The 18,715-nt window shown below is 38.6% G+C and overlaps 2 protein-coding genes across 5 annotated transcripts in view; one reads left to right on the top strand and one right to left on the bottom strand.

Moving 5' to 3' along the window:
* Positions 1-6,188, top strand: part of LOC116694364 (solute carrier organic anion transporter family member 1C1) — a 16,924-nt gene extending 10,736 nt beyond the window's left edge. For 2 of the 3 annotated variants that reach the window (XM_032524083.1, XM_032524085.1), the window contains 8 exons: positions 1,251-1,499; positions 2,435-2,599; positions 3,200-3,395; positions 3,615-3,780; positions 3,980-4,164; positions 4,514-4,578; positions 4,935-5,052; positions 5,333-6,188. In XM_032524083.1, the coding sequence (XP_032379974.1) occupies positions 1,251-1,499; positions 2,435-2,599; positions 3,200-3,395; positions 3,615-3,780; positions 3,980-4,164; positions 4,514-4,578; positions 4,935-5,052; positions 5,333-5,537 (1,349 nt within the window). In that variant the 3' untranslated portion in view covers positions 5,538-6,188. The remainder of the gene's footprint in view (positions 1-1,250; positions 1,500-2,434; positions 2,600-3,199; positions 3,396-3,614; positions 3,781-3,979; positions 4,165-4,513; positions 4,579-4,934; positions 5,053-5,332) is intronic. The other variant, XM_032524084.1, reaches the window with a different exon arrangement.
* On the bottom strand, positions 6,189-9,608 carry LOC116694365 (B-cell receptor-associated protein 29). Of its 2 annotated transcripts, none has more exons than XM_032524086.1 (8): positions 9,425-9,608; positions 8,811-8,917; positions 8,609-8,709; positions 8,334-8,481; positions 8,054-8,189; positions 7,455-7,551; positions 7,169-7,269; positions 6,189-7,049 (listed from the first exon to the last, which is right to left on the bottom strand). In XM_032524086.1, exons 2-8 carry the CDS (start codon positions 8,900-8,902, stop codon positions 7,014-7,016), a joined length of 711 nt encoding a protein of 236 aa, XP_032379977.1. In that variant the 5' UTR covers positions 8,903-8,917; positions 9,425-9,608; the 3' UTR covers positions 6,189-7,013. The 2 variants fall into 2 exon arrangements, with proteins under 2 accessions (XP_032379977.1, XP_032379978.1); XM_032524087.1 differs by having other exon boundaries at positions 9,318-9,432.
* Between the last annotated feature and the right edge of the window lie 9,107 nt (positions 9,609-18,715).

Raw genomic sequence — 18,715 nt, 5'->3', positions numbered from 1 at the left:
CAATTATCTAATCAACCAATCACATGGCGGTTGCTTCAATGCATTTAGGGGTGTGATCCTGGTCAAGACAATCTCCTGAATTCCAAACTGAATGTCAGAATGGGAAAGAAAGGTAAATTTAAGCAATTTTCAGCGTGGCATGGTTGTTGGTGCCAGACGGGCCGGTCTGAATATTTCACAATCAGCTCAGTTACTGGGATTTTCACGCACAACCATTTCTAGGGTTTACAAAGAATGGTGTGAAAGGGAAAACATCCATATAGCGCAGTCCTGTGGGCGAAAACGCCTTGTTGATGCTAGAGGTCAGAGGAGAATGGGCCGACTGCCTGATAGAAGAGCAACTTTGACTGAAATAACCACTCGTTACAACCAAGATCTGCAGCAAAGCATTTGTGGAGCCACAACACGCACAACCTTGAGGCGGATGGGCCGAACAGCAGAAGACCCACCGGTCCGTCATCTCTCACTACAAATAGGAAAAAGAGGCTACAATTTGCAAGAGCTCACCAAAATTGTACAGTTGAAGACTGGAAAAATGTTGCCTGGTCTAATGAGTCTCAATTTCTGTTGAGACATTCAGATGGTAGAGTCAGAATTGTGGGTAAACAGAATGAGAACATGGATCCATCATGCCTGTGTACCACGTGCAGGCTGGTGGTGGTGGTGTAATGGTGTAATGTTTCTTGGCACACTTTAGGCCCTTAGTGCCAATTGGGCATCGTTTAAATGCCACGGCCTACCTGGCATTGTTTGACATGTCCATCCTTTATGGCCACCATGTACCATTCTCTGATGGCTACTTCCAGCAGGATAATGCACCATCACAAGACGAATCATTTCAATTGGTTCTGAACAAGACAATGAGTTCACTGAACTAAAAGGCCCCCACAGTCACCAAATCTCAACCCAATAGAGCATCTTGGGATGTGGTGGAAGGGAGCTTTGTGCTAGATGTGCATCCCACAAATCTCCATCAACGCAAGATGCTATCCTATCAATATGGGCCAACATTTCTAAAAAATGCTTTCGACCTGTTAATCAATGCCACAGTAGAATATTAAGGCAGTTCTGACGGCAAAAGTGGGTCAAACACAGTATTAGTATGGTGTTCCTAATAATCCTATAGGTGAGTATACATTGTACTTTATAAATAAATCCACGTTGCCTTGCTGTAGAAATGAAAATGAGAAGCAAATTAAGCTAAATTGATCCACCCTATACTAAGGTTTTTTTTTTTTATCTCTTCACAGAGACGGTGACTATTGCCCCTGGTGATGCCCGCTGGGTGGGGGCATGGTGGTTGGGTTACCTTATCGCTGGTACCATCACTCTCATGTCTGCTGTTCCTTTCTGGTTCCTGCCTAAATCCTTGCCCATGCCTGTAGATAAACATGATACCAGTTGCTGTCCAGAGCAAACCAGGTTTATCAAAGACTCCCCAACCATGGAGCACAAGTTCAGACCTGAGGAGCCCGCTAATTTCCATCAGATGTCCAAAGGTATGATTAAAGTCACAGAAAGATGTAATATTAGAAAATTGAAATGTTGTGCAATGGCATCTTAATCGTAATTTGGACTCTTTAAGTATGTTAAAACTTTCTATTTTACTGCTATCACTGTGTTTTTCACCTGAGTCTCTTTTACAACTTCTTCCTTTATTTCCTTTATTAACCCCTGTGATGCCAATTTAGCAATCATGTTGCTAGATTTAGCAACTTTTAAACTATAATTGTTCAGAATGTTTAGTTTTACTAGGTAATAATAAAATAAAACAAAAAAATCTATACACCTTGTTTAAGCTTGATCGCTCTAATCATTCAATAATCGTTCACCTTGTTGTTTTTCATACAATGGTCTGTCTGTCGTCATGGTAATAAGCCACACAAAAGAGCCAACTACAATTATTCATGTGTGGTTTTATCGTGTGGTTTTATTGTAGGTTTTACAATGTAACAAGACAAACATGAATAAAACAAATAAAAATAAAACAGTAATGTATAAAATCATCATACATCTAAACTAACAAATTTCCAATCATATTTTTCTCCAAGATGGCCAGTAAATTTGAGTAATGTCAATGTGTATTCAACATCACAACTTAATTATGAGATGACGTCAATGTCATTTAGCAACTTTTAGCAACAAATTGCTTTCGCAAATTTCCTTAAAAGTTAGGTGGCAACACTGATTAATCCACAGTATTCTAACTTTTCAGTCACAGCTGCATGCCGATTTTCTTAAAAACGTAATAATTCAAATTGTCCTCAGATTCATGAACGATCCAAATATACAAAGGTTGTAATTTAAATATGTTTGTGGGTCTAGTTTTGGACACCATATGCTTGTTATAAATGCCAACATAATCTGTAAATTATTAAAAGGTTAAGAAAACCATAAAGCATTTTAAGCGTTTTTCCTAAACTTTCCCACACAGAATTTGTGCCCACATTAAGGAGTCTACTTGGAAATCCTTTATACATCACTTTTTTATGTGTGACCATCATTCAGTACAACTCCCTCATCGGGATGGTCACCTACAAACCCAAATACATTGAGCAACACTATGGCCAGTCCACATCAAAAGCCAATTTTCTCATGGGTAAGCTGACTGTTTTGATATATCATAATGTTTACCTTGTTTGGATGTTTTTTGTCTGGTCATTTTATTTTTGTAGATGAATTGTAGAGACTTCAAAGCCTGTGTTGCTTCACTAAAAAGAAAGTACGGTATTTAGGGATGGTCATCATAACGGTTTCATGAGCCAGCTTTTGATGAATTTATTAAAGCTCCAACTTCCACATCCCGCTTATGAATGCTGCAGCTTCCAGATGACAGCCAGGTCTAAATTGTTGGACATTCTGAAATGACAGTTTGGTTTTCATTTTACAAAAGCACACCGATTGATGCGATCAAATATTAGGTCAAACTGATGGATTTGGAGACTGTGTAATAACAGCTCTTTTCCTCCCCTTTCTGCATTTCTTAATCTCTCTGCCATCAAGTGTCATTTTCATCTTTCACAACATGGAATTCATTACACTTTGCATGAAATATGTATGAGACTACTTTCATATGGATGAGTGCTCTGACTTTGATCCCGTTTGGGGAGTGATGTTGCTGCCTGATGTTGCATGTTCTCGTGTCCTACTGTAATCCTCTCTCCCTTTAAGAATCCCTTGTATTCTGCGTTTTGGCTAGGCATGATCAACATCCCAGCTGTTGCCCTTGGGATGTTCTCTGGAGGGGTTGTCATGAAGAAGTTCAAGCTGGGTATCATGGGAGCAGCTAAATTTGCCTTTGGGACCTCACTGCTGGGCTACTTCCTGTCACTCTTTTTCTTTGCCATGGGCTGTGAGAATACCAAGGTGGCAGGCATCACAGTCTCATATACCGGGTATGTGATGTCTGGATACATTTCCTAATGTTTTATTGGAATAAGTAGCATTCAGAAGGAGGAGCTAGGTTTGGATTTGGGGAAATTCTCAATTATAGAGTTCTTTTTGTCTTTTTTTTTATCTCTATTTTTATATTGCATGCACGGTACTGGTGGTGGCTTCTTATTTGATAAATGTTGTAAATAATATATGTATTTTATTAATGTTGTCACATGCAGAGTGGAAGGCTTGTCTTATCAGGAACAGTCTCTCTTCTCTGACTGTAATTTGGGTTGCTTGTGCTCAAGACGGGAGTGGGATCCAGTGTGTGGAGAGAACGGGATCACCTACTTGTCCCCCTGCTTGGCTGGATGCACCACCTCATCTGGCTCTGGCAGAAATATGGTCAGACACACACCACTGACTTCATGACACACCGATATTTCTCAGTACAACGGTTGACTAACATAGTCTTAATCAATGTGATGCCTACAGAGTAGTTCATTACATTTAAGTTGATTGCCATGACCATTTACCTACAGGATAAGTGTTTTCTGCTGTGCTGCAGCTCATCTATCATTCATGAACTTTTCTTCTTTGTTAGGTGTTTGACAATTGCAGGTGTGTAGCGCTGGTTGACACCCAACCCGGCAACCTGACAGCCACTCTAGGCCAGTGTCCACACAGAGACAGCTGTGACAAAATATTTCCTTACTTCCTGGCTCTGTCTGTCCTTAGCTCCTTTATCATTTCTCTTGGGGGAACACCTGGCTTCATGCTGCTTGTCAGGTCCGTCGACAACCTCCTTGTGGAATCACAAGACTCATTCAACATGCAGCATATTGTTGGAGCAAGACATCATGTTGTCATACTTGAACATATTACACTTCCTGCTGTTTGATCCTTTACATATGATACAGTATCATCAGTGGAGATTTTTCCTAAATAACAAACTGTCAGAAATTAGAAGTTTGCATGAAATATTTTTTTCTACTTTTGCAACTTAAAGCATCTTGTAATGCTGATTCAGTGTTTTGTTACTTCTTCCAGTACAAAGAGTGTAAATCATTGTCCTTCCTTAAGTGTTGCAGTGTTTAAAAGTCGAGTCTCCTTTAACCCGTCAGTCTTGTCTTTGCAGGTGCATTAAGCCTGAGCTGAAATCCCTTGCTCTTGGAATCCACATGTTGGCCACTCGCACACTTGGTGAGAACCGTTGTTGGTATTTTGTAGATTACTGTCTACTTAGAGGGAATTTAAAACGCACAGAAATCTCCCTGTGTGTGTGTGTGTGTGTGTGTGTGTGTGTGTGTGTGTGTGTGTTACAAATTGTGACTTGAAGCTCATCATTATATCTAAGAATGTTAAGGATCCTATGTGCAAATATTTGTCATCACAAAGTATGTTATGCAGCCATTTTTTGTTAAATAGCATTATTATAACAACAATTGTGTTTTGACATTTTATCAAAGTTAACTTACAGATGATGAATATCTCATCTTTAAGCAACACTTTATGCGATCTTTGTTTGAAGTAACAAGTTATTTTGAATTGCACAACAGCTGGAATACCAGCCCCTATATATTTTGGAGCCATTATCGACACAACATGCATCAAATGGGGAAACAAGATGTGTGGAGAAAAAGGAGCATGCAGAATATATAACACCTCAGCTTACAGGTAATTTGATCTGTGGGGCATTTGTTATGAAAAGCCGTATGTAATATCCACTAGGATGCCCTCTAAAACTCTAAAGGGTTCACTTTGAAACAAGACAAAATGTCTGTTAGCTGCCTTGTCAGGCTGCAATGTTAATTAAAAAAATTACAAGATGGAAGAAAAACAGACAGTGTTGCTAATATTAGACCCTTACCACAAGTGGTAACTAGTCTGCCGCTGGTAACTTGACTCTGTCCCAGTGTGTCCCCTAACAATATGGCTTTTTCCCCTTTTTTTGCAGGCTAGTGTACCTGGGCCTGACACTGGGCCTAAGGACAGTCTCCTTCTTCATTTGTATATCAGGCTTTGCTCTACTCAAAAGACATATTAAGAGGGAGAAGACAATTGCTCAGACCAATGGGAGTGCAGAATTGGACAGCTCCATACACTGTGAGCAGTTTATACTGGCCTTGGACTGCAATTCTGACCAAGAATCTCACTTATGAACCTTTGCACGACCTCTTCTCTTCTGACTCAGCTCCATGGGCCTTAGCTATACAGAGGAACACACTGTGGAAGCTTTTCATAACATACAGTGTATATTTGTACACTGTTTTTGTAGATGACAAGTCATTAAAAAAAAGAAAAAAAGCACATGCTATTTCTGAAATGTATAAATGTATGTGTTTGTGTTTTTCATGAATGAAGACTTTTATAGAAAAAAATGTCATTGTGCTGTATTTTTGTTTGTCTTCTTTTTTATGATTAAACTTGAAATTCTTGCATTCAAGATATACTGTATTAAGGTGCCTAGATTAGATGGTTGAATGCCATCATCATTCATCATCATCAGTCGTGGCTTCGCTTTCAGTTCAGAAGACTTACGGACATTAAACGGGTCCATAGACCTTTTCTGTGGTGTGGGAAGTGGGAATGTGTTAAAGTAATGAATAATGTCAACAAGCAGATCAAAGATTGAGGCAGCACAGAACAGCATAGGTCTGTCTGTTGGCATACAAAGGGGAAATATCACTTCTGTCCAGATGTAAGAGAAATCATTCCTTCAGTTAGCTGTAATCCTATTTTGTACCAATGTGGAACCAGCCTTTTCAGTGACTTTAAGGATTGATATCAGAATGACAATGAGGAACACACTATCTGGGGTTTTATGTGTTTATTTTTCTTGCATTCGTCATACACCAATCAAACTGTCAACTAATGACAACATTTTAGTAATAGTTGAGCAAACTCTAAATTGTTTGTCAAATTATATGTACTGGGTTTGATTGTAGATCTACCATTTCAGGATGCTTAGAACAGTTTTTTAAGAATTTGAATAGATGTTGATCATAAACACATCAAGTCAAGTGCACTCTCTCATTGAACAAATGAAACAGCCTTTGTTTGGCTTTTGCTTTTGTCTGTTTAAATCGGATCTGAGGCCATTTGCTGCATGTCACCCCCTTTTTCTCTCTCCACTATCTTTACTATCCGAAAAAAATCCAAATAAAAAAATGACTTAATGTACAGCATGTATGCGTTAGTCATTATTTGCATACAGGAAGATTATTGCAGTGGTCTGGTGTATGCAAATATTTCATTTTGCAGTAAATTATTATAATTATAAATTTACAATAAAACAATAGCTTTCTGGGTTGCCAGGTATTGATATTAAATGTAAGCATTTGATCCCTTTGTACAGTTTAACTAATAATAGATAACATGCAAATGTTTTATCTTCCTGATAAAGACTTTAGTAAGAAGATGTCAGCATGCTTCTGTTTATCCGGTTGAGATATACTAGCCTACCATTTGTTTAATCCCATCAATTAAAAATGTGCCTTGGTTCAAACTTAAAAAGAAAAATCAGAGTTGTAAAATATAATACAAACATTGCCTCTGGTGGCATACTGCATACAGCACACAGGTGTAGTGTAATAATAAAAGGTATCCATGTACAGAAGAAATCTGTGTTCCTGTTGTTATTGATCCTTTTTGTCTGCAGGACTCTGGAGATTCTGTGGATCAAGTAAAAGATTAAAGACTAATGCACTTCAGCATTAGTAGAGTTAATATATAGTATGTTGTGATGCATGTATAAATCACATTGCATCTGTGTGTGACGGTGTGTGTTTACCTGGAGTTGATGGTGTTCCCTCAATAGTCTGTCATACTCATGTGCCAGACCTTTGGCCTGCCTTCTCATGGCCTCCACTTCAGCATTAGACTTGCGCACAGCTACACACACACACAAAGTACTACATCTATACAGTCCACTATATGTCACCAGTGTATTTTAAAATTAACTTCTATCATAATACCACAGCTCGTGTTTTATCCAAGAAGTGACTTGTGATGGTCCTTGTTCTGCAAATGTTTAATAGGTATAACTGCAGATCATAATGTAAGTGATGGTTACTCACCCTCATCAGCAGCTTTCACTTGATCCACCAACTTGTCAGCTTCCAGCTTCAGTTGCTGGGTTTTTGCTGACATGGATTTCTCCTCATCCAGGAGAGCCTGAGAACAAATGATTCTCCTTAATTACCAACACAAAATATACTATAAACTTCAATAGATATTACACATCCAAATCAGGTTTGCACAAACAAACAAGGAGTTTGACTTTGGTTAATTAACACTCACATAAAAACAGAAAGGACAGTGAGAAATATAACAATACTGTTTAGGATAACAATACAATAAAATTTAGAAGTAAACAATAACAATTGAAGAGAGGGAAGGAATAGTGCGATTAGTGAGATTTCAGATTTCAATATAAATAGTGCAAGGCAATTCAGCGAGATGGTGGAATATTAATAACCATTATTTAATCGTAAGACTGAGAATATACATGAGGTAGATGAGCAGAACAGTGTTGATTGACTTTGTTCAGTGTTACGGGAAGGGAGGGGTGAGGCTATTCCTGAGTGTTCAATTGGAGAAGAAAAGGAAACAAACAGGCTTTAAGACTATAATACAAAAAAGTATTAGTTCTGTCATCAGACTGATTGAGTCTCACTTGTTTGAGCATCAAGTTGTCATCCTGATGCTGCTTGGCTGCTTTGACAGCACTGTCCATTTGCGCCTGAAGACCTAAACTGGTCTCCATGGAAATAGCAACCTGGTTTAGCAAGGTGACAATCCGACGCATGATACTGTCATGAGTTCACAGGACAGGAAAAGATGAAAACCGGATGAAAAAAAAAGACAGGACGTTAGAAAGTGAAGTGGACATTTATGTGGAATGGTAAAGTAATGTTTGTCTTTGACCAATAAATGTGGAAGGAAATAACACAAACAGCCACAGGAAGAGAGAAAAGCCAGATATGTAGAGGTTCCTCTGGGCTCTGAACAGCTTCATGTGGACATTGTCGAACAAATTTGGGTTCACCTTGGCATCGTGCATGGGCTCAGGACCTGAGTACTTCTGCACCTCACGGACAGCATCTGAGATAGGGCAAGGGGCGCAGAAGCATGAATGAATGTAATGACCGATGCTTGCTGCGCAGGACTGACCGTATCGTCAGTCTACTCAGTGTTATTCAATCTCTTTTGGTCACAGAAGGTTGCTTACCGAGGAAAAGAACAATAAGAACCATGATCATAGTAATGAAGCACTTGTTCCAATATGGAGATAACCAGTTCCATATTCTCCAGCTGAAAACCGAACGCCATCTACAAAGTAGGTCAAAAATGAACCGCAAGAGTGTGAGCTAAGCATGAGCGCTGAATGAACTCCTGATTATGTTTTGGGTTTGTGTGTTGTATTGCTGTACCTCCGTGCTGATATGAAGGGTATACACAAGATAAGATTGACTACTATCTCTGCATAGAGGAAGAAAGCCACAGCTGTCCACTGGAGAGTCATTCTGACTGTGATGTCCTGAGGAGATGAACAAGTTTAATTAGTTCCATGTATAGTCTGACATACAGTATATTACAATATAGAAAAAACAGAACTGAATAGTATAAAGATGTCCACGTTAAATATATTCTTCTATTATGAAACATATTTCTCCGTTGAAAAAAATCATCACATACATAGGCTACTATAATAGTCATTCCCAACAAATAAGTGGCAGTGGAAGTCAATGAACATGCAACAATATTCATATTACTTTTTGCTTACCAAGCTATATATAGCATACCACATGCACTATGCTATTCTTATATTGTAGAGTGACTTTTTGAGCATTCACACAAGTGTTTCTATAAGCCTACTACATAAAACAGGCATTCTGCAGCAAACATCCATAACCCACTTGCTATTTATAGGATTTTACCTCTAAATCTATTTAGATATCAAATCTATTAGTGTCATCGGCTCATTGTGTTTAAGAGTGGCTGGTGGTCAATCTATTGCATGCAATAAACAGAGTTGCGGGCTTACCAGATAAAGTTGTACGGTCAGAAGAATGGGAAAGTCCAGACACGCATGCGCTCACACACATTCACAACAGCTGCTGGTGAGCCTCTGAGGAGCTACAACTATAAATAAAACTCTGCTGGCTAGTTGACATCATCGGTCAACCAATTTGGAATTGTTTAAAATCACAACCTGATGGACCAAACTAACCAAAAACTTTATTTTCAGTCTGCTGAATGAGTGAATATTTTTTTACTTCCTTTTGCATTCAATTTTATTCCTGGTGTGTAGGGTGAGCTTGTTTGCTCATGTCTCCTCAAATTTCATGTCATGGTATAAAAATAGTCATGTGAGGGAGGGACACTCAGTTTCTCTATTTGAATAATAATTATGCCTTGGTGTTTGTTATTCATCACAAAACCTCTAACCAGACTCAATATGTATTTGGATCTGCAAGCTGACTTTTGTGACAGGGCATTATCTTCACAAAAGTAACCAAACAAATGTCCACAAGGGGGCGGTGTTATCTAATGACATAATATAGCTTTTGCACAGGGCAGGAAGTCCTGTGTGATTTTCAGTTAGAAAAAGATAAGACAGCAATCAGTGTGAATAAAGGGCTGAGTTTACACACCAGCTGAATATGAATAGTTACTGAAAATTGCAGATATAGCTCATTGCAAAAGCTCACTAATTACAAAAGAACTGCTCTTTTTGTGTTAGTGTGCGTCTCTCAAAAAGGAACACAAACAGCTATTGGTTTGCTCATCTTGCTCGTGAACACATAAATTGTATGGGTGTTACACATCATCAACAGAGACTAAGGGAATTCTGCAGCGCAGGCTTCAGTTCACTCTCCTTCCCTTTGAATAAAGATGGTTTTCTTCAGCTCCAATGACTATTCTATGTATTTTTCCCTCTGAATTTAGCTTGCAGAGTGCATTCACACGAGCTTCCTGTGTGAAAGAGATTGATATCTGCTATCCTCTTTAACTGCGTGTCTCAGGAGTGCTAAAGGAGCAAAATGTTTACAGCTGCACCCTGTGATAGCTTTTTGAGAGTGGCCAAATGACTGTAGCAGAACTGAATTTGCTTTGATTGCTCTCCTCTCCTCACCATTTCAGAGGTCACAGCTCAGGAGACTGAAGAGTCATTACAGCAAAATGCCTGCGATAAGCAGATGGTCCGGCTACAGTGATAGTGTGCTTCATGAAGTGTGGTAACCTGAGAGCTCCATCCATTTTCTGTACCGTCTGTCTTTAACATTTGACAGGTACAGTAGTCAGTGACAAATCATGTGGACTTCATAAATGCTATTTAAAATATTTTGCAAGACTTTTTCATATGATTTAGTTTTTTCTTTTGATCCAGGGAAGTTTGCATGAACTCTGAAACATAAATTGAATTTACAATTTCACTTTTGTCACTTTAATAGCCCAGCATCCAGCATTGGTTACTTTTTTTTTTAACCTACTTACCTGTCTCGGCCTCCATGTAGCCTTCCTCACTTGTGAACAACAAACCAAGTACACTTTCCTGTGTACATTTCCCAGCCAAAGACAGTATGTCCTCATATTTATGGAAAATGCCTGAGCAAAGGCCTGCAACTGTGGAGTTTGTATTCCTTCTGACATGTTGGTGACTGGGCTCTCAGCTTGGGTGTACAAGAAGCCAAATCCATGCATACCTTACACACAGGAGATACTGCCATACACATAGAGGAAGAGGGAGACAAGGACATCATTCACACACAGGGACAAAACAAGAGGTGAGGTTGGGTCTTCTGGAGGTAAAAGATTCAAATCCTGAATGTCTAGCATGAGGCACTGCCAAGGGCAAAACACTTGGCCATAGGTTTTTTCTATGAAGGGCCCTATCCTCCCTGAACATTAAAGGCGAGGTAGCTGACATGGCCATTTTGAAAGAGTCAGGATTTATCTTTTGCCTGCAACACATTTACAAGACCCCACCGGAGCTTTATAACACACAAACATGTAATGAATTTCTTAAAGATTAAATACTAAAAAGGCTGCTTTATTTTTACATCTGCCAGTAGGCTACAAGTTGCCCTTCCTTTCCTTGACAAGTAATGGTGCATGTTTATAAGTGCAGGCCAGAGGCTGCAAATGGAATTTACTAGCCACAGGTGTGTGAAGATGGATCCAGACACAACCACGTGTTGAGCTTTCACTGGATCTGCACAATGAGGACAGGGACAGACTGACAATCTGTGCATTCTAGAAAAGTCCAGAACGGCCGTCCAACCAATGGCCGTCGGCGGAAAAAAAGTCTAACAAAGCAATATAAACAGCCAACAGCAGGGGCGCTGATACAATCACTTATACGCTACGTGTAAAAAAACTGAGAAAGAAGAGTCGGCCTGCTAGCCAGTTTGTGATTTATCCCTGGCTGCAGATTTGTAACGGGAGCAGGTCAGGACAGTAAAAACCAATGGTTGCAGGGCAAAATCAAATCGCCGTCAGAATGGCTAGCAGAAAACTTGATAAAGGTTGTTGGGAAAAAGTAAAAGAAAAGAGGGCCAAGTCTCTCGAGACTGATGCAGCAAAAATGCTAAAAGCTCACAGAGCTTTCATGATAAGGGAGAGACAGCAGTTCACATTAGCAAGAAGTAGGCTACTGGTAAGTGCCAGGAGCAGGACAAATTATACTAGTTTGCCTTTATCCCTATCTTAGCAAATTCCATTGTCATAGTTGCGCCATTTAGTCCTGTCACACATGACGCGTTTAATAATTTCTGTTAGAAATGAATCGCGGGTTGACTGTGAGTTCACTTTGTTGATTAGAGGTTGAAGTGAGCTTTGTTTTACTTCTAGGATGAAGACTATGGGATTGAATTAAACAGGAAAACATCAGGCATGCATTGGTAGGCTACCACTCCCACTGCTAACAAACAGGGAAGGGGGCTAAATAATTCACCAAATTTAACCACAAGTTTAATTAAAAAATCCTAGCTGGCACTTTCTGTCTGTCTTCCATCAGAGAGCAGTTTTTCCTTGTCTTTCCTATTTGCGTTCGATATTGTGGAACTAAGCTTTCACAGACACAACTGATAGGGCCTACTAGTTAGCCCTCGGGACAGTTTCATGGTTGCCATATAAACGTAAATGCACACAGTTACAAACGTTATACTCTTAACTGCAGCCAAATGTGAATTGTCTGCACATTGGTTTGTACAATGTTGTTTTCTACAGTTTTTTTTAAAACACTCTCTCTGTTGATGCTTTTAAAAAGCAGCTTAAGACGCATTTATTTAAACTCGATTTTGACTCATGTTTGTTACTTAGGGTTTCAGGCTTTAATATATTTAACGAGTTTAATTGGTCTTTAAGTTATTTTTTTCCTTGCTTATTTTCTGTTGGGTCCTACTGTATCTTTTACAATTTTTTATCATAATAATAATAATATTAATAATAATACATTTAATATTAATACACTTTATATTTACGCAAATCCCAAAGTGCTACATGATAAAACAGGTAAGTGCTAAATGAACATTGAGAGCATGGAGAGCATGACAAAGCACTTTGTGACTTTGTCTATAAAAGGTACTATATCAAATCAAGTTATTATTATTATTATTATTATTATTATTATTATTATTATTATTTGTTCTTTTTCTTAATATTATTTTCATATAGAAAAAAATTTAAGTTTCACAGAGAGCTACAGAGACGTTTAGTGGGAGTTGTGTGGTTAACCTCAACTCACAAAAAATTATGGAAGGGAAATGTTCAGTATCAAAGAGGTTAACATTACTTTCAGCACATTTTTCATAATTATATGCTTCTGGGAATATGGTCACTATATTGTTTTTTTCCCCCTCGTCATTGTGATATCAACTGGCGCAATAATAACATCACCAAAGGCTGCGACAATTCCCGGAGGATGTTTTTTTTCCCAGGAAGTGGTGCCGGAAAAAGATAAATCAGCACACTTTGTCAATGCATATGGCTAATTTAATTACAAGAGCAATAGTTTGTCCGTGCTTTGATGATCCATAGAAAGAGTTTTAGTGTGCCACATGGTTAAGTATTTTAGATTTTATGGAGGAGGCAGACTGAAAACTTAGAGGATGAATTATTTTATTTTGTAGAAGTAAAAGCTGCAGGTAGTAAGTAAAGTGAGGATAAATGTCATGACAATTTCTTTTTTTTTATTATTACTTGTAGAAAAGAATATTTTTCCACCAGTCAAGCTAATTATAACAAGCTGATGCAACTAATGAGTATTTTAATTATCAATTAATTATTTTCTTGGTTAATCATTTGATCAATAAAATATTAGGAAACTGTTTATTATTATTGTAATAAAGCCAATTACTTAAAACCTCTTTACAAATCACTTGAAAATACATGCTTTTCTCGTCTACATTTTTACCCCCAAAAAGTGATGCAGTTCAACATTCTTTGGCCCTCTGGGATGATCCTGAGGTCATTAGGAAGTTGACACTCTCAATTTTTTGTTTCAAGTGTCAGTGTGACACTAGGCCTCACTGACACAGAGCTAAAGAAGTTAGAACAAATAATTTTCATTTCCGTCCAAGTAAATCATCTGTAAAATGATAAAAAAACACTACTGTAAGCATATTACATGAGTTACATACAAAAATACCCTAGCCACATGTTTCAACTTAATACAGAAAAAATTCAGAAGAAAATTACTCAGAAAATGGATTTATTTCTACAGATATGTCTGTGCGTTTTTCTCATTTCCTTTCAGAAAAAAGCCCAAAAAGTGCCAAATACAAAATTTCTCAAATTAAAAAACACATCCACATCACTCACACACATACTTGAAATAACAACATCCGTACATTTATAGAAATAAATAATAATAAATTGATGAAGTGGTGCAATGCAATAACTAAGGCCTAATTTTGGCTTTGACACAGCTGGAGCCCTTACAGGGTTAAAATTTTCTGGTCAATCAACTCGTCTTCTTATTGGCTACACAGGGAGCCTGGTTTCATAACATTTAGTTTTACCTGGTTGGAATAGCTGTCAATCTTTCCCACTTTTGCCCTCTGTGAAACCTGCGACTTGATTGGCTTCCATTAGGGCTAACTCAAGTTACAGTAGACGGATTGGCTGAAACCCCCTGTCAATCGAAAACTGTGCCGTCATACAATCCAACTGAATGCAAAGATACAATGTGGCGGCCTCAGGTCAGAGGGCAGGAGTGATCAAAATCCATAAATGATGGACTGTTCAGATTTGTTTATGATGAAACTCGGCCAGAATCTACAAGATTGTGAGGGGACCAGCTCGTTTTGGATTAAAAGGATTGGATGTACTTATTCTTTGAACTGTTGGCAATGTAGGAAAAAAAAGTTTATGACGATCTTTCACCGCTGTGAATAAAGACACGAGGAAACAGGTAGGGATACACGCTCGACTTTAGACACTATTGGCGCAGAATATTTCTGTGTTTCTTTACTTCAAATTTAAGTCATCTTGTGCTTTGTGTGTGGGCTTAATGGAATCATGAGACTTTAAGCTTTCTAATGATGTGCTGCATGAGCGTGTTTGTGAAGATTTAATGCTTGCAATTTATGAGTCAAGAAAACGTTGTCTCCTAAATTGGAGAAAATAGCCCGGCTTTCAATACCATCCAATTATTATTATATTATATTTACTGTAATAAATCCAAAAATGACCGAAGCAAAGGACTGGATGAAAAAGTGTTGAAAATGGTCTTCCCTGATAAAAATAACAAACTTGGAAATAATGTCCAAAATGCTGAACCACCCCTTTAACATACATGCTGTTGTTTTCATACTAGAACAATGACAAATCCTCGTAGCTTATTTCAAAAGGTATGAGTTCTCATTTTATGTATTTATTTCCATAATGTAGCTTTACCACACTTTGTAGTTCATTCAGCCCACTACCTAAATGTCCCAGCTAAAGGAACTACCACACAGATTGACACTGCCAAACCTCCTACTCACCAACACCAGATTGATCACACACAAAATGGATGAGCTACAAATACACACAAAACTGCTGCGTTTTGATTTTCACAAAAGCTTGGCTGAACACACATCACTGACAGCAGCTAACAGCTAGCAGCTAATTGGGTAAGCTACACACTGCCAATATTGTGACAGGGAAGGTGTATTAAAACAATGTCTGAGTTGAAAACACATCTTGTTGTCACATAAGGGCCTGTTCATGTTGTACAGACATATTAATTGCATTTTGTGTATGTTGAGAGGCACAAAGGCACTCTAAAACTTCCCCCAATAATTGCCGTCTTAGCTCAGTGGAAGCTTGTACACGCAGCTGCAGCTACTCAGTGTGGCCTGCACCGATTCAGGTCGGGAGGTTTTCAATCAAAAGTACTTGCATAAAAATTGGCCAGAATTCTCCTTTAGTGTGTAATGGTTTTATTATCATGGTATTGTTATCTGATATGATTACAGAGACTGGGTTGCTGAATGCTATGTCAATCTAGTTTAATATGACCTACTCTCCATGTTTCTTTTTTGTTGACGAGAAATGCGTTTATTTTGATGTAAATTTATTGTGGAACCCGTTGCGGTTGCAGCCAGGTTATTATGGGCTGGTGTTCCTTTTTGCTGCCCCACATCCAACCTTGATCAGAGAACTACTTTGATTGTTAGTCTCTGGCTATGTTCCCCCTCCTCCTCTTGCTTTCTCTTTTGTGTCACTGTCTCTATGTTCTTGTTCTATGTTTTACATGATTTGTGTATTGAAGGACTTAACTTTGGATGGACTATTGTTAGGATTTAACAAAATGAAAGGGAGTAGCAATACCCACATATACTTTCATTTAGAATGCAGCTTTTTTGATAATGGGTGATCTTTCATTTTTTGTTTGGAATTGTGGCGGACTGGATGCTCCTCGTAAATGAGCTAGCACCCTGGGCTTACTAAGAAAGAGAAATGTTGACATTGCATTATTACAGGAGACACATTTACTGCAGGCGGATACCGGCCGTTCAGCCAAGAGATTTGATTATACAATTGCATCCTCCTCAGCAAGTTCTAAAACAAAAGGAGTAGTTATTGCTGTCAAACAGAATCTCCCACTGTTCTTTTATTGTTGGTGCAGATTTCAATACTGTGTTGGACCAAAATATTGATCGGTCAAACGCAAAGGCCTACGAAGTTCAAGTTCAGGCCACGAATGCACTTATATCATGGGCCAGCAGCTTGGGGCTTATATGTTGGCTCTGTAGAAGACCCAAGGATATTTTGGGATGCGATAAAAGGTTTTATTAAGAGCAATACAATACTATTCTTTCCCAGAACGTTACGGAAACTTTCTGACCAACCAAACCTAACCTTCAGGGAATGTTCCCGCAACCAAATACAAACGTTTCCAGAACGTTCTGGGGATAAAAAATTCTGAAACAGAAATCTGAATTCCTAATCAATAGAACAAGACAGCACTATTATTTACTAGACCTAGTCATTTACTTGCCATGAGAATTAGGTCCAGTGACCATTTTGTAGATATTCCTCCTATTAAATCTTTAGAAGGTAATGTTAGAACTGACCCTGTTGAAATAAATAAAACCTTTCAGACATTTTATTCTAATTTGAATCAGAGATCCCTGTGGATAAAACCCACTTTGACGGATGGTTAAATCAGCTTGACTTGCCTCAATTGTCAGCAGATGAATCAGCTGACTTAGAAAAATTAATTTCTACAGGAGAACTATGGGAAGAGCTGGGCCCATTCCTTCTTGACATGATTAAAATCTCTATTGAAAAGGTTGAACTCTCAAGGGATGCGAACACAACCTTGATTTTCTTACTCCTGAAAATGGATAAGGATCCTATAGAGTGCACTCAATCTTTGAGCCTGCTAAACGCTGATTTAAAAACATATTTGCAAAGCTCCTAGACCATCATTTAGCATATCAAAATTTGTGAATTCTGACCAAACTGGATTCATAAAAACGAGAACGGCAGCCAACAATGTTAGACACCTTCTCCACATTGTTGATGCTGCAGAGGACAGTAAGACACCAATGTCACTTCTTTCTCTTGATGCAATGAAAGTCTTTGACAGACTTGAGTGGTCATTCTTATGGTCAGTCTGAGGTGATGGGCTTTGGTAACACTTTCATAGATATGATTAAAGTTCTGTATTGTAACCCTTCAGCCCGAGTCTTAACGAGGCGCTCCTCGTCCTCCTTGTTTCCAGTTTCTAGATCTTCACGCCAAGGTTGCCTCTTGAGTCTTGCATTATTTGTCCTTTCCCTAGAGCCTCTGGCTCAAGCCATTTGTCAATCGGTTATGGTGTCACTGATGTACATTTCCAATACACAGCATCACCTGTTTTTTGTCTTTTTTAGAAAACCCCTCTGTCTCTTCCTCACCTATCTCTATGCGATGAGTAAGGAAGCTTATCAGGCTTTAAAATTAACTTGCGTAAATCAAATTATGAAGCAGAACTATTCTGCTGCTCTGAACAATGTTTTAAAAGATATGGAAAGATGGATAGGTCTACCCACGTCTATTCAAGCCTGTTTCTACAGTATGTAGTCAAAATTTATGTTTTACCCAGGACTAATTTTGTTAGCTCTATGGTACCTCTCTCCCCTCCTTCTGATTATTGGCATAAATTACAGTCTACAGTATCTAAATGTATCTAGAAAGGTAAGCGGGCCGCAACTTAAGATGTCTACTCTGCAAAGGAGGAAGGAGGATGGTGGCCATTAAGTTCCCAACTTCAAACACTATTTTTGGTCCTTTTATTTTAAGGCCCTGCCTTACCTGGTTTGACTCGGATACGTCTATTTGCTGGTGTACGTTAGAAAGTGTTATGATAAAGCCTTGGTCACTCCATGACGTTCTTTTTGCCAATATCTCTCAACAGTGCCAGCTACACTTCAGCTCCATTATCTCTCATTTTATCAAAACTTGAAGATTTGTTGTAACATATGGTTGTGTAGCATGTAACTGGCATACATTTTCCCCATTGTTCAACAACAGTACACCTGATTGGTGGAAGGCCTATAACAGCTTCACAGTGGGAACAGAGGAGGGTTCATTATCTAAAAGACAGTTTTAATGAGATTGGCTTGTTATCCTTTTCCAACTTACAAAACACATTGACCCTCATTTATCCACCTAACGTAGAAACCAGTGCAGATATGAGCGTAGAAATCCTCTTACGACAGGCTTCAAGTGAGATTCATGAAACGTTCTTATCACACCAATCAGAGCGTAAGAATGGTCGTACATTGATAAATGCAGAGGCCCCTACAATTTCCGACATGGCCAGACATAATCCGGCTAAGAAGTGGCACTTTTCAGA

This window comes from Etheostoma spectabile, chromosome 8, assembly GCF_008692095.1.
Source record: "Etheostoma spectabile isolate EspeVRDwgs_2016 chromosome 8, UIUC_Espe_1.0, whole genome shotgun sequence".
In the NCBI taxonomy this organism is placed as follows: Eukaryota; Metazoa; Chordata; class Actinopteri; order Perciformes; family Percidae; genus Etheostoma; species Etheostoma spectabile.
The sequence above is the reverse complement of the archived record's forward strand: the minus strand, read 5'-3'. Positions and strand labels throughout refer to the sequence as shown.

Excerpts from the sequence above, each read along its gene's own strand:
- LOC116694365 (XM_032524086.1), bottom strand. The coding sequence starts at position 8,902 with ATGACTCTCCAGTGGACAGCTGTGGCTTTCTTCCTCTATGCAGAGATA. Across the intron at positions 7,270-7,454 it reads AGTGAAAGCTGCTGATGAGG|CTGTGCGCAAGTCTAATGCT; the intron begins GTGAGTAACCAT and ends GTGTGTGTGTAG. Across the intron at positions 7,050-7,168 it reads GGGAACACCATCAACTCCAG|AATCTCCAGAGTCCTGCAGA; the intron begins GTAAACACACAC and ends CTTGATCCACAG.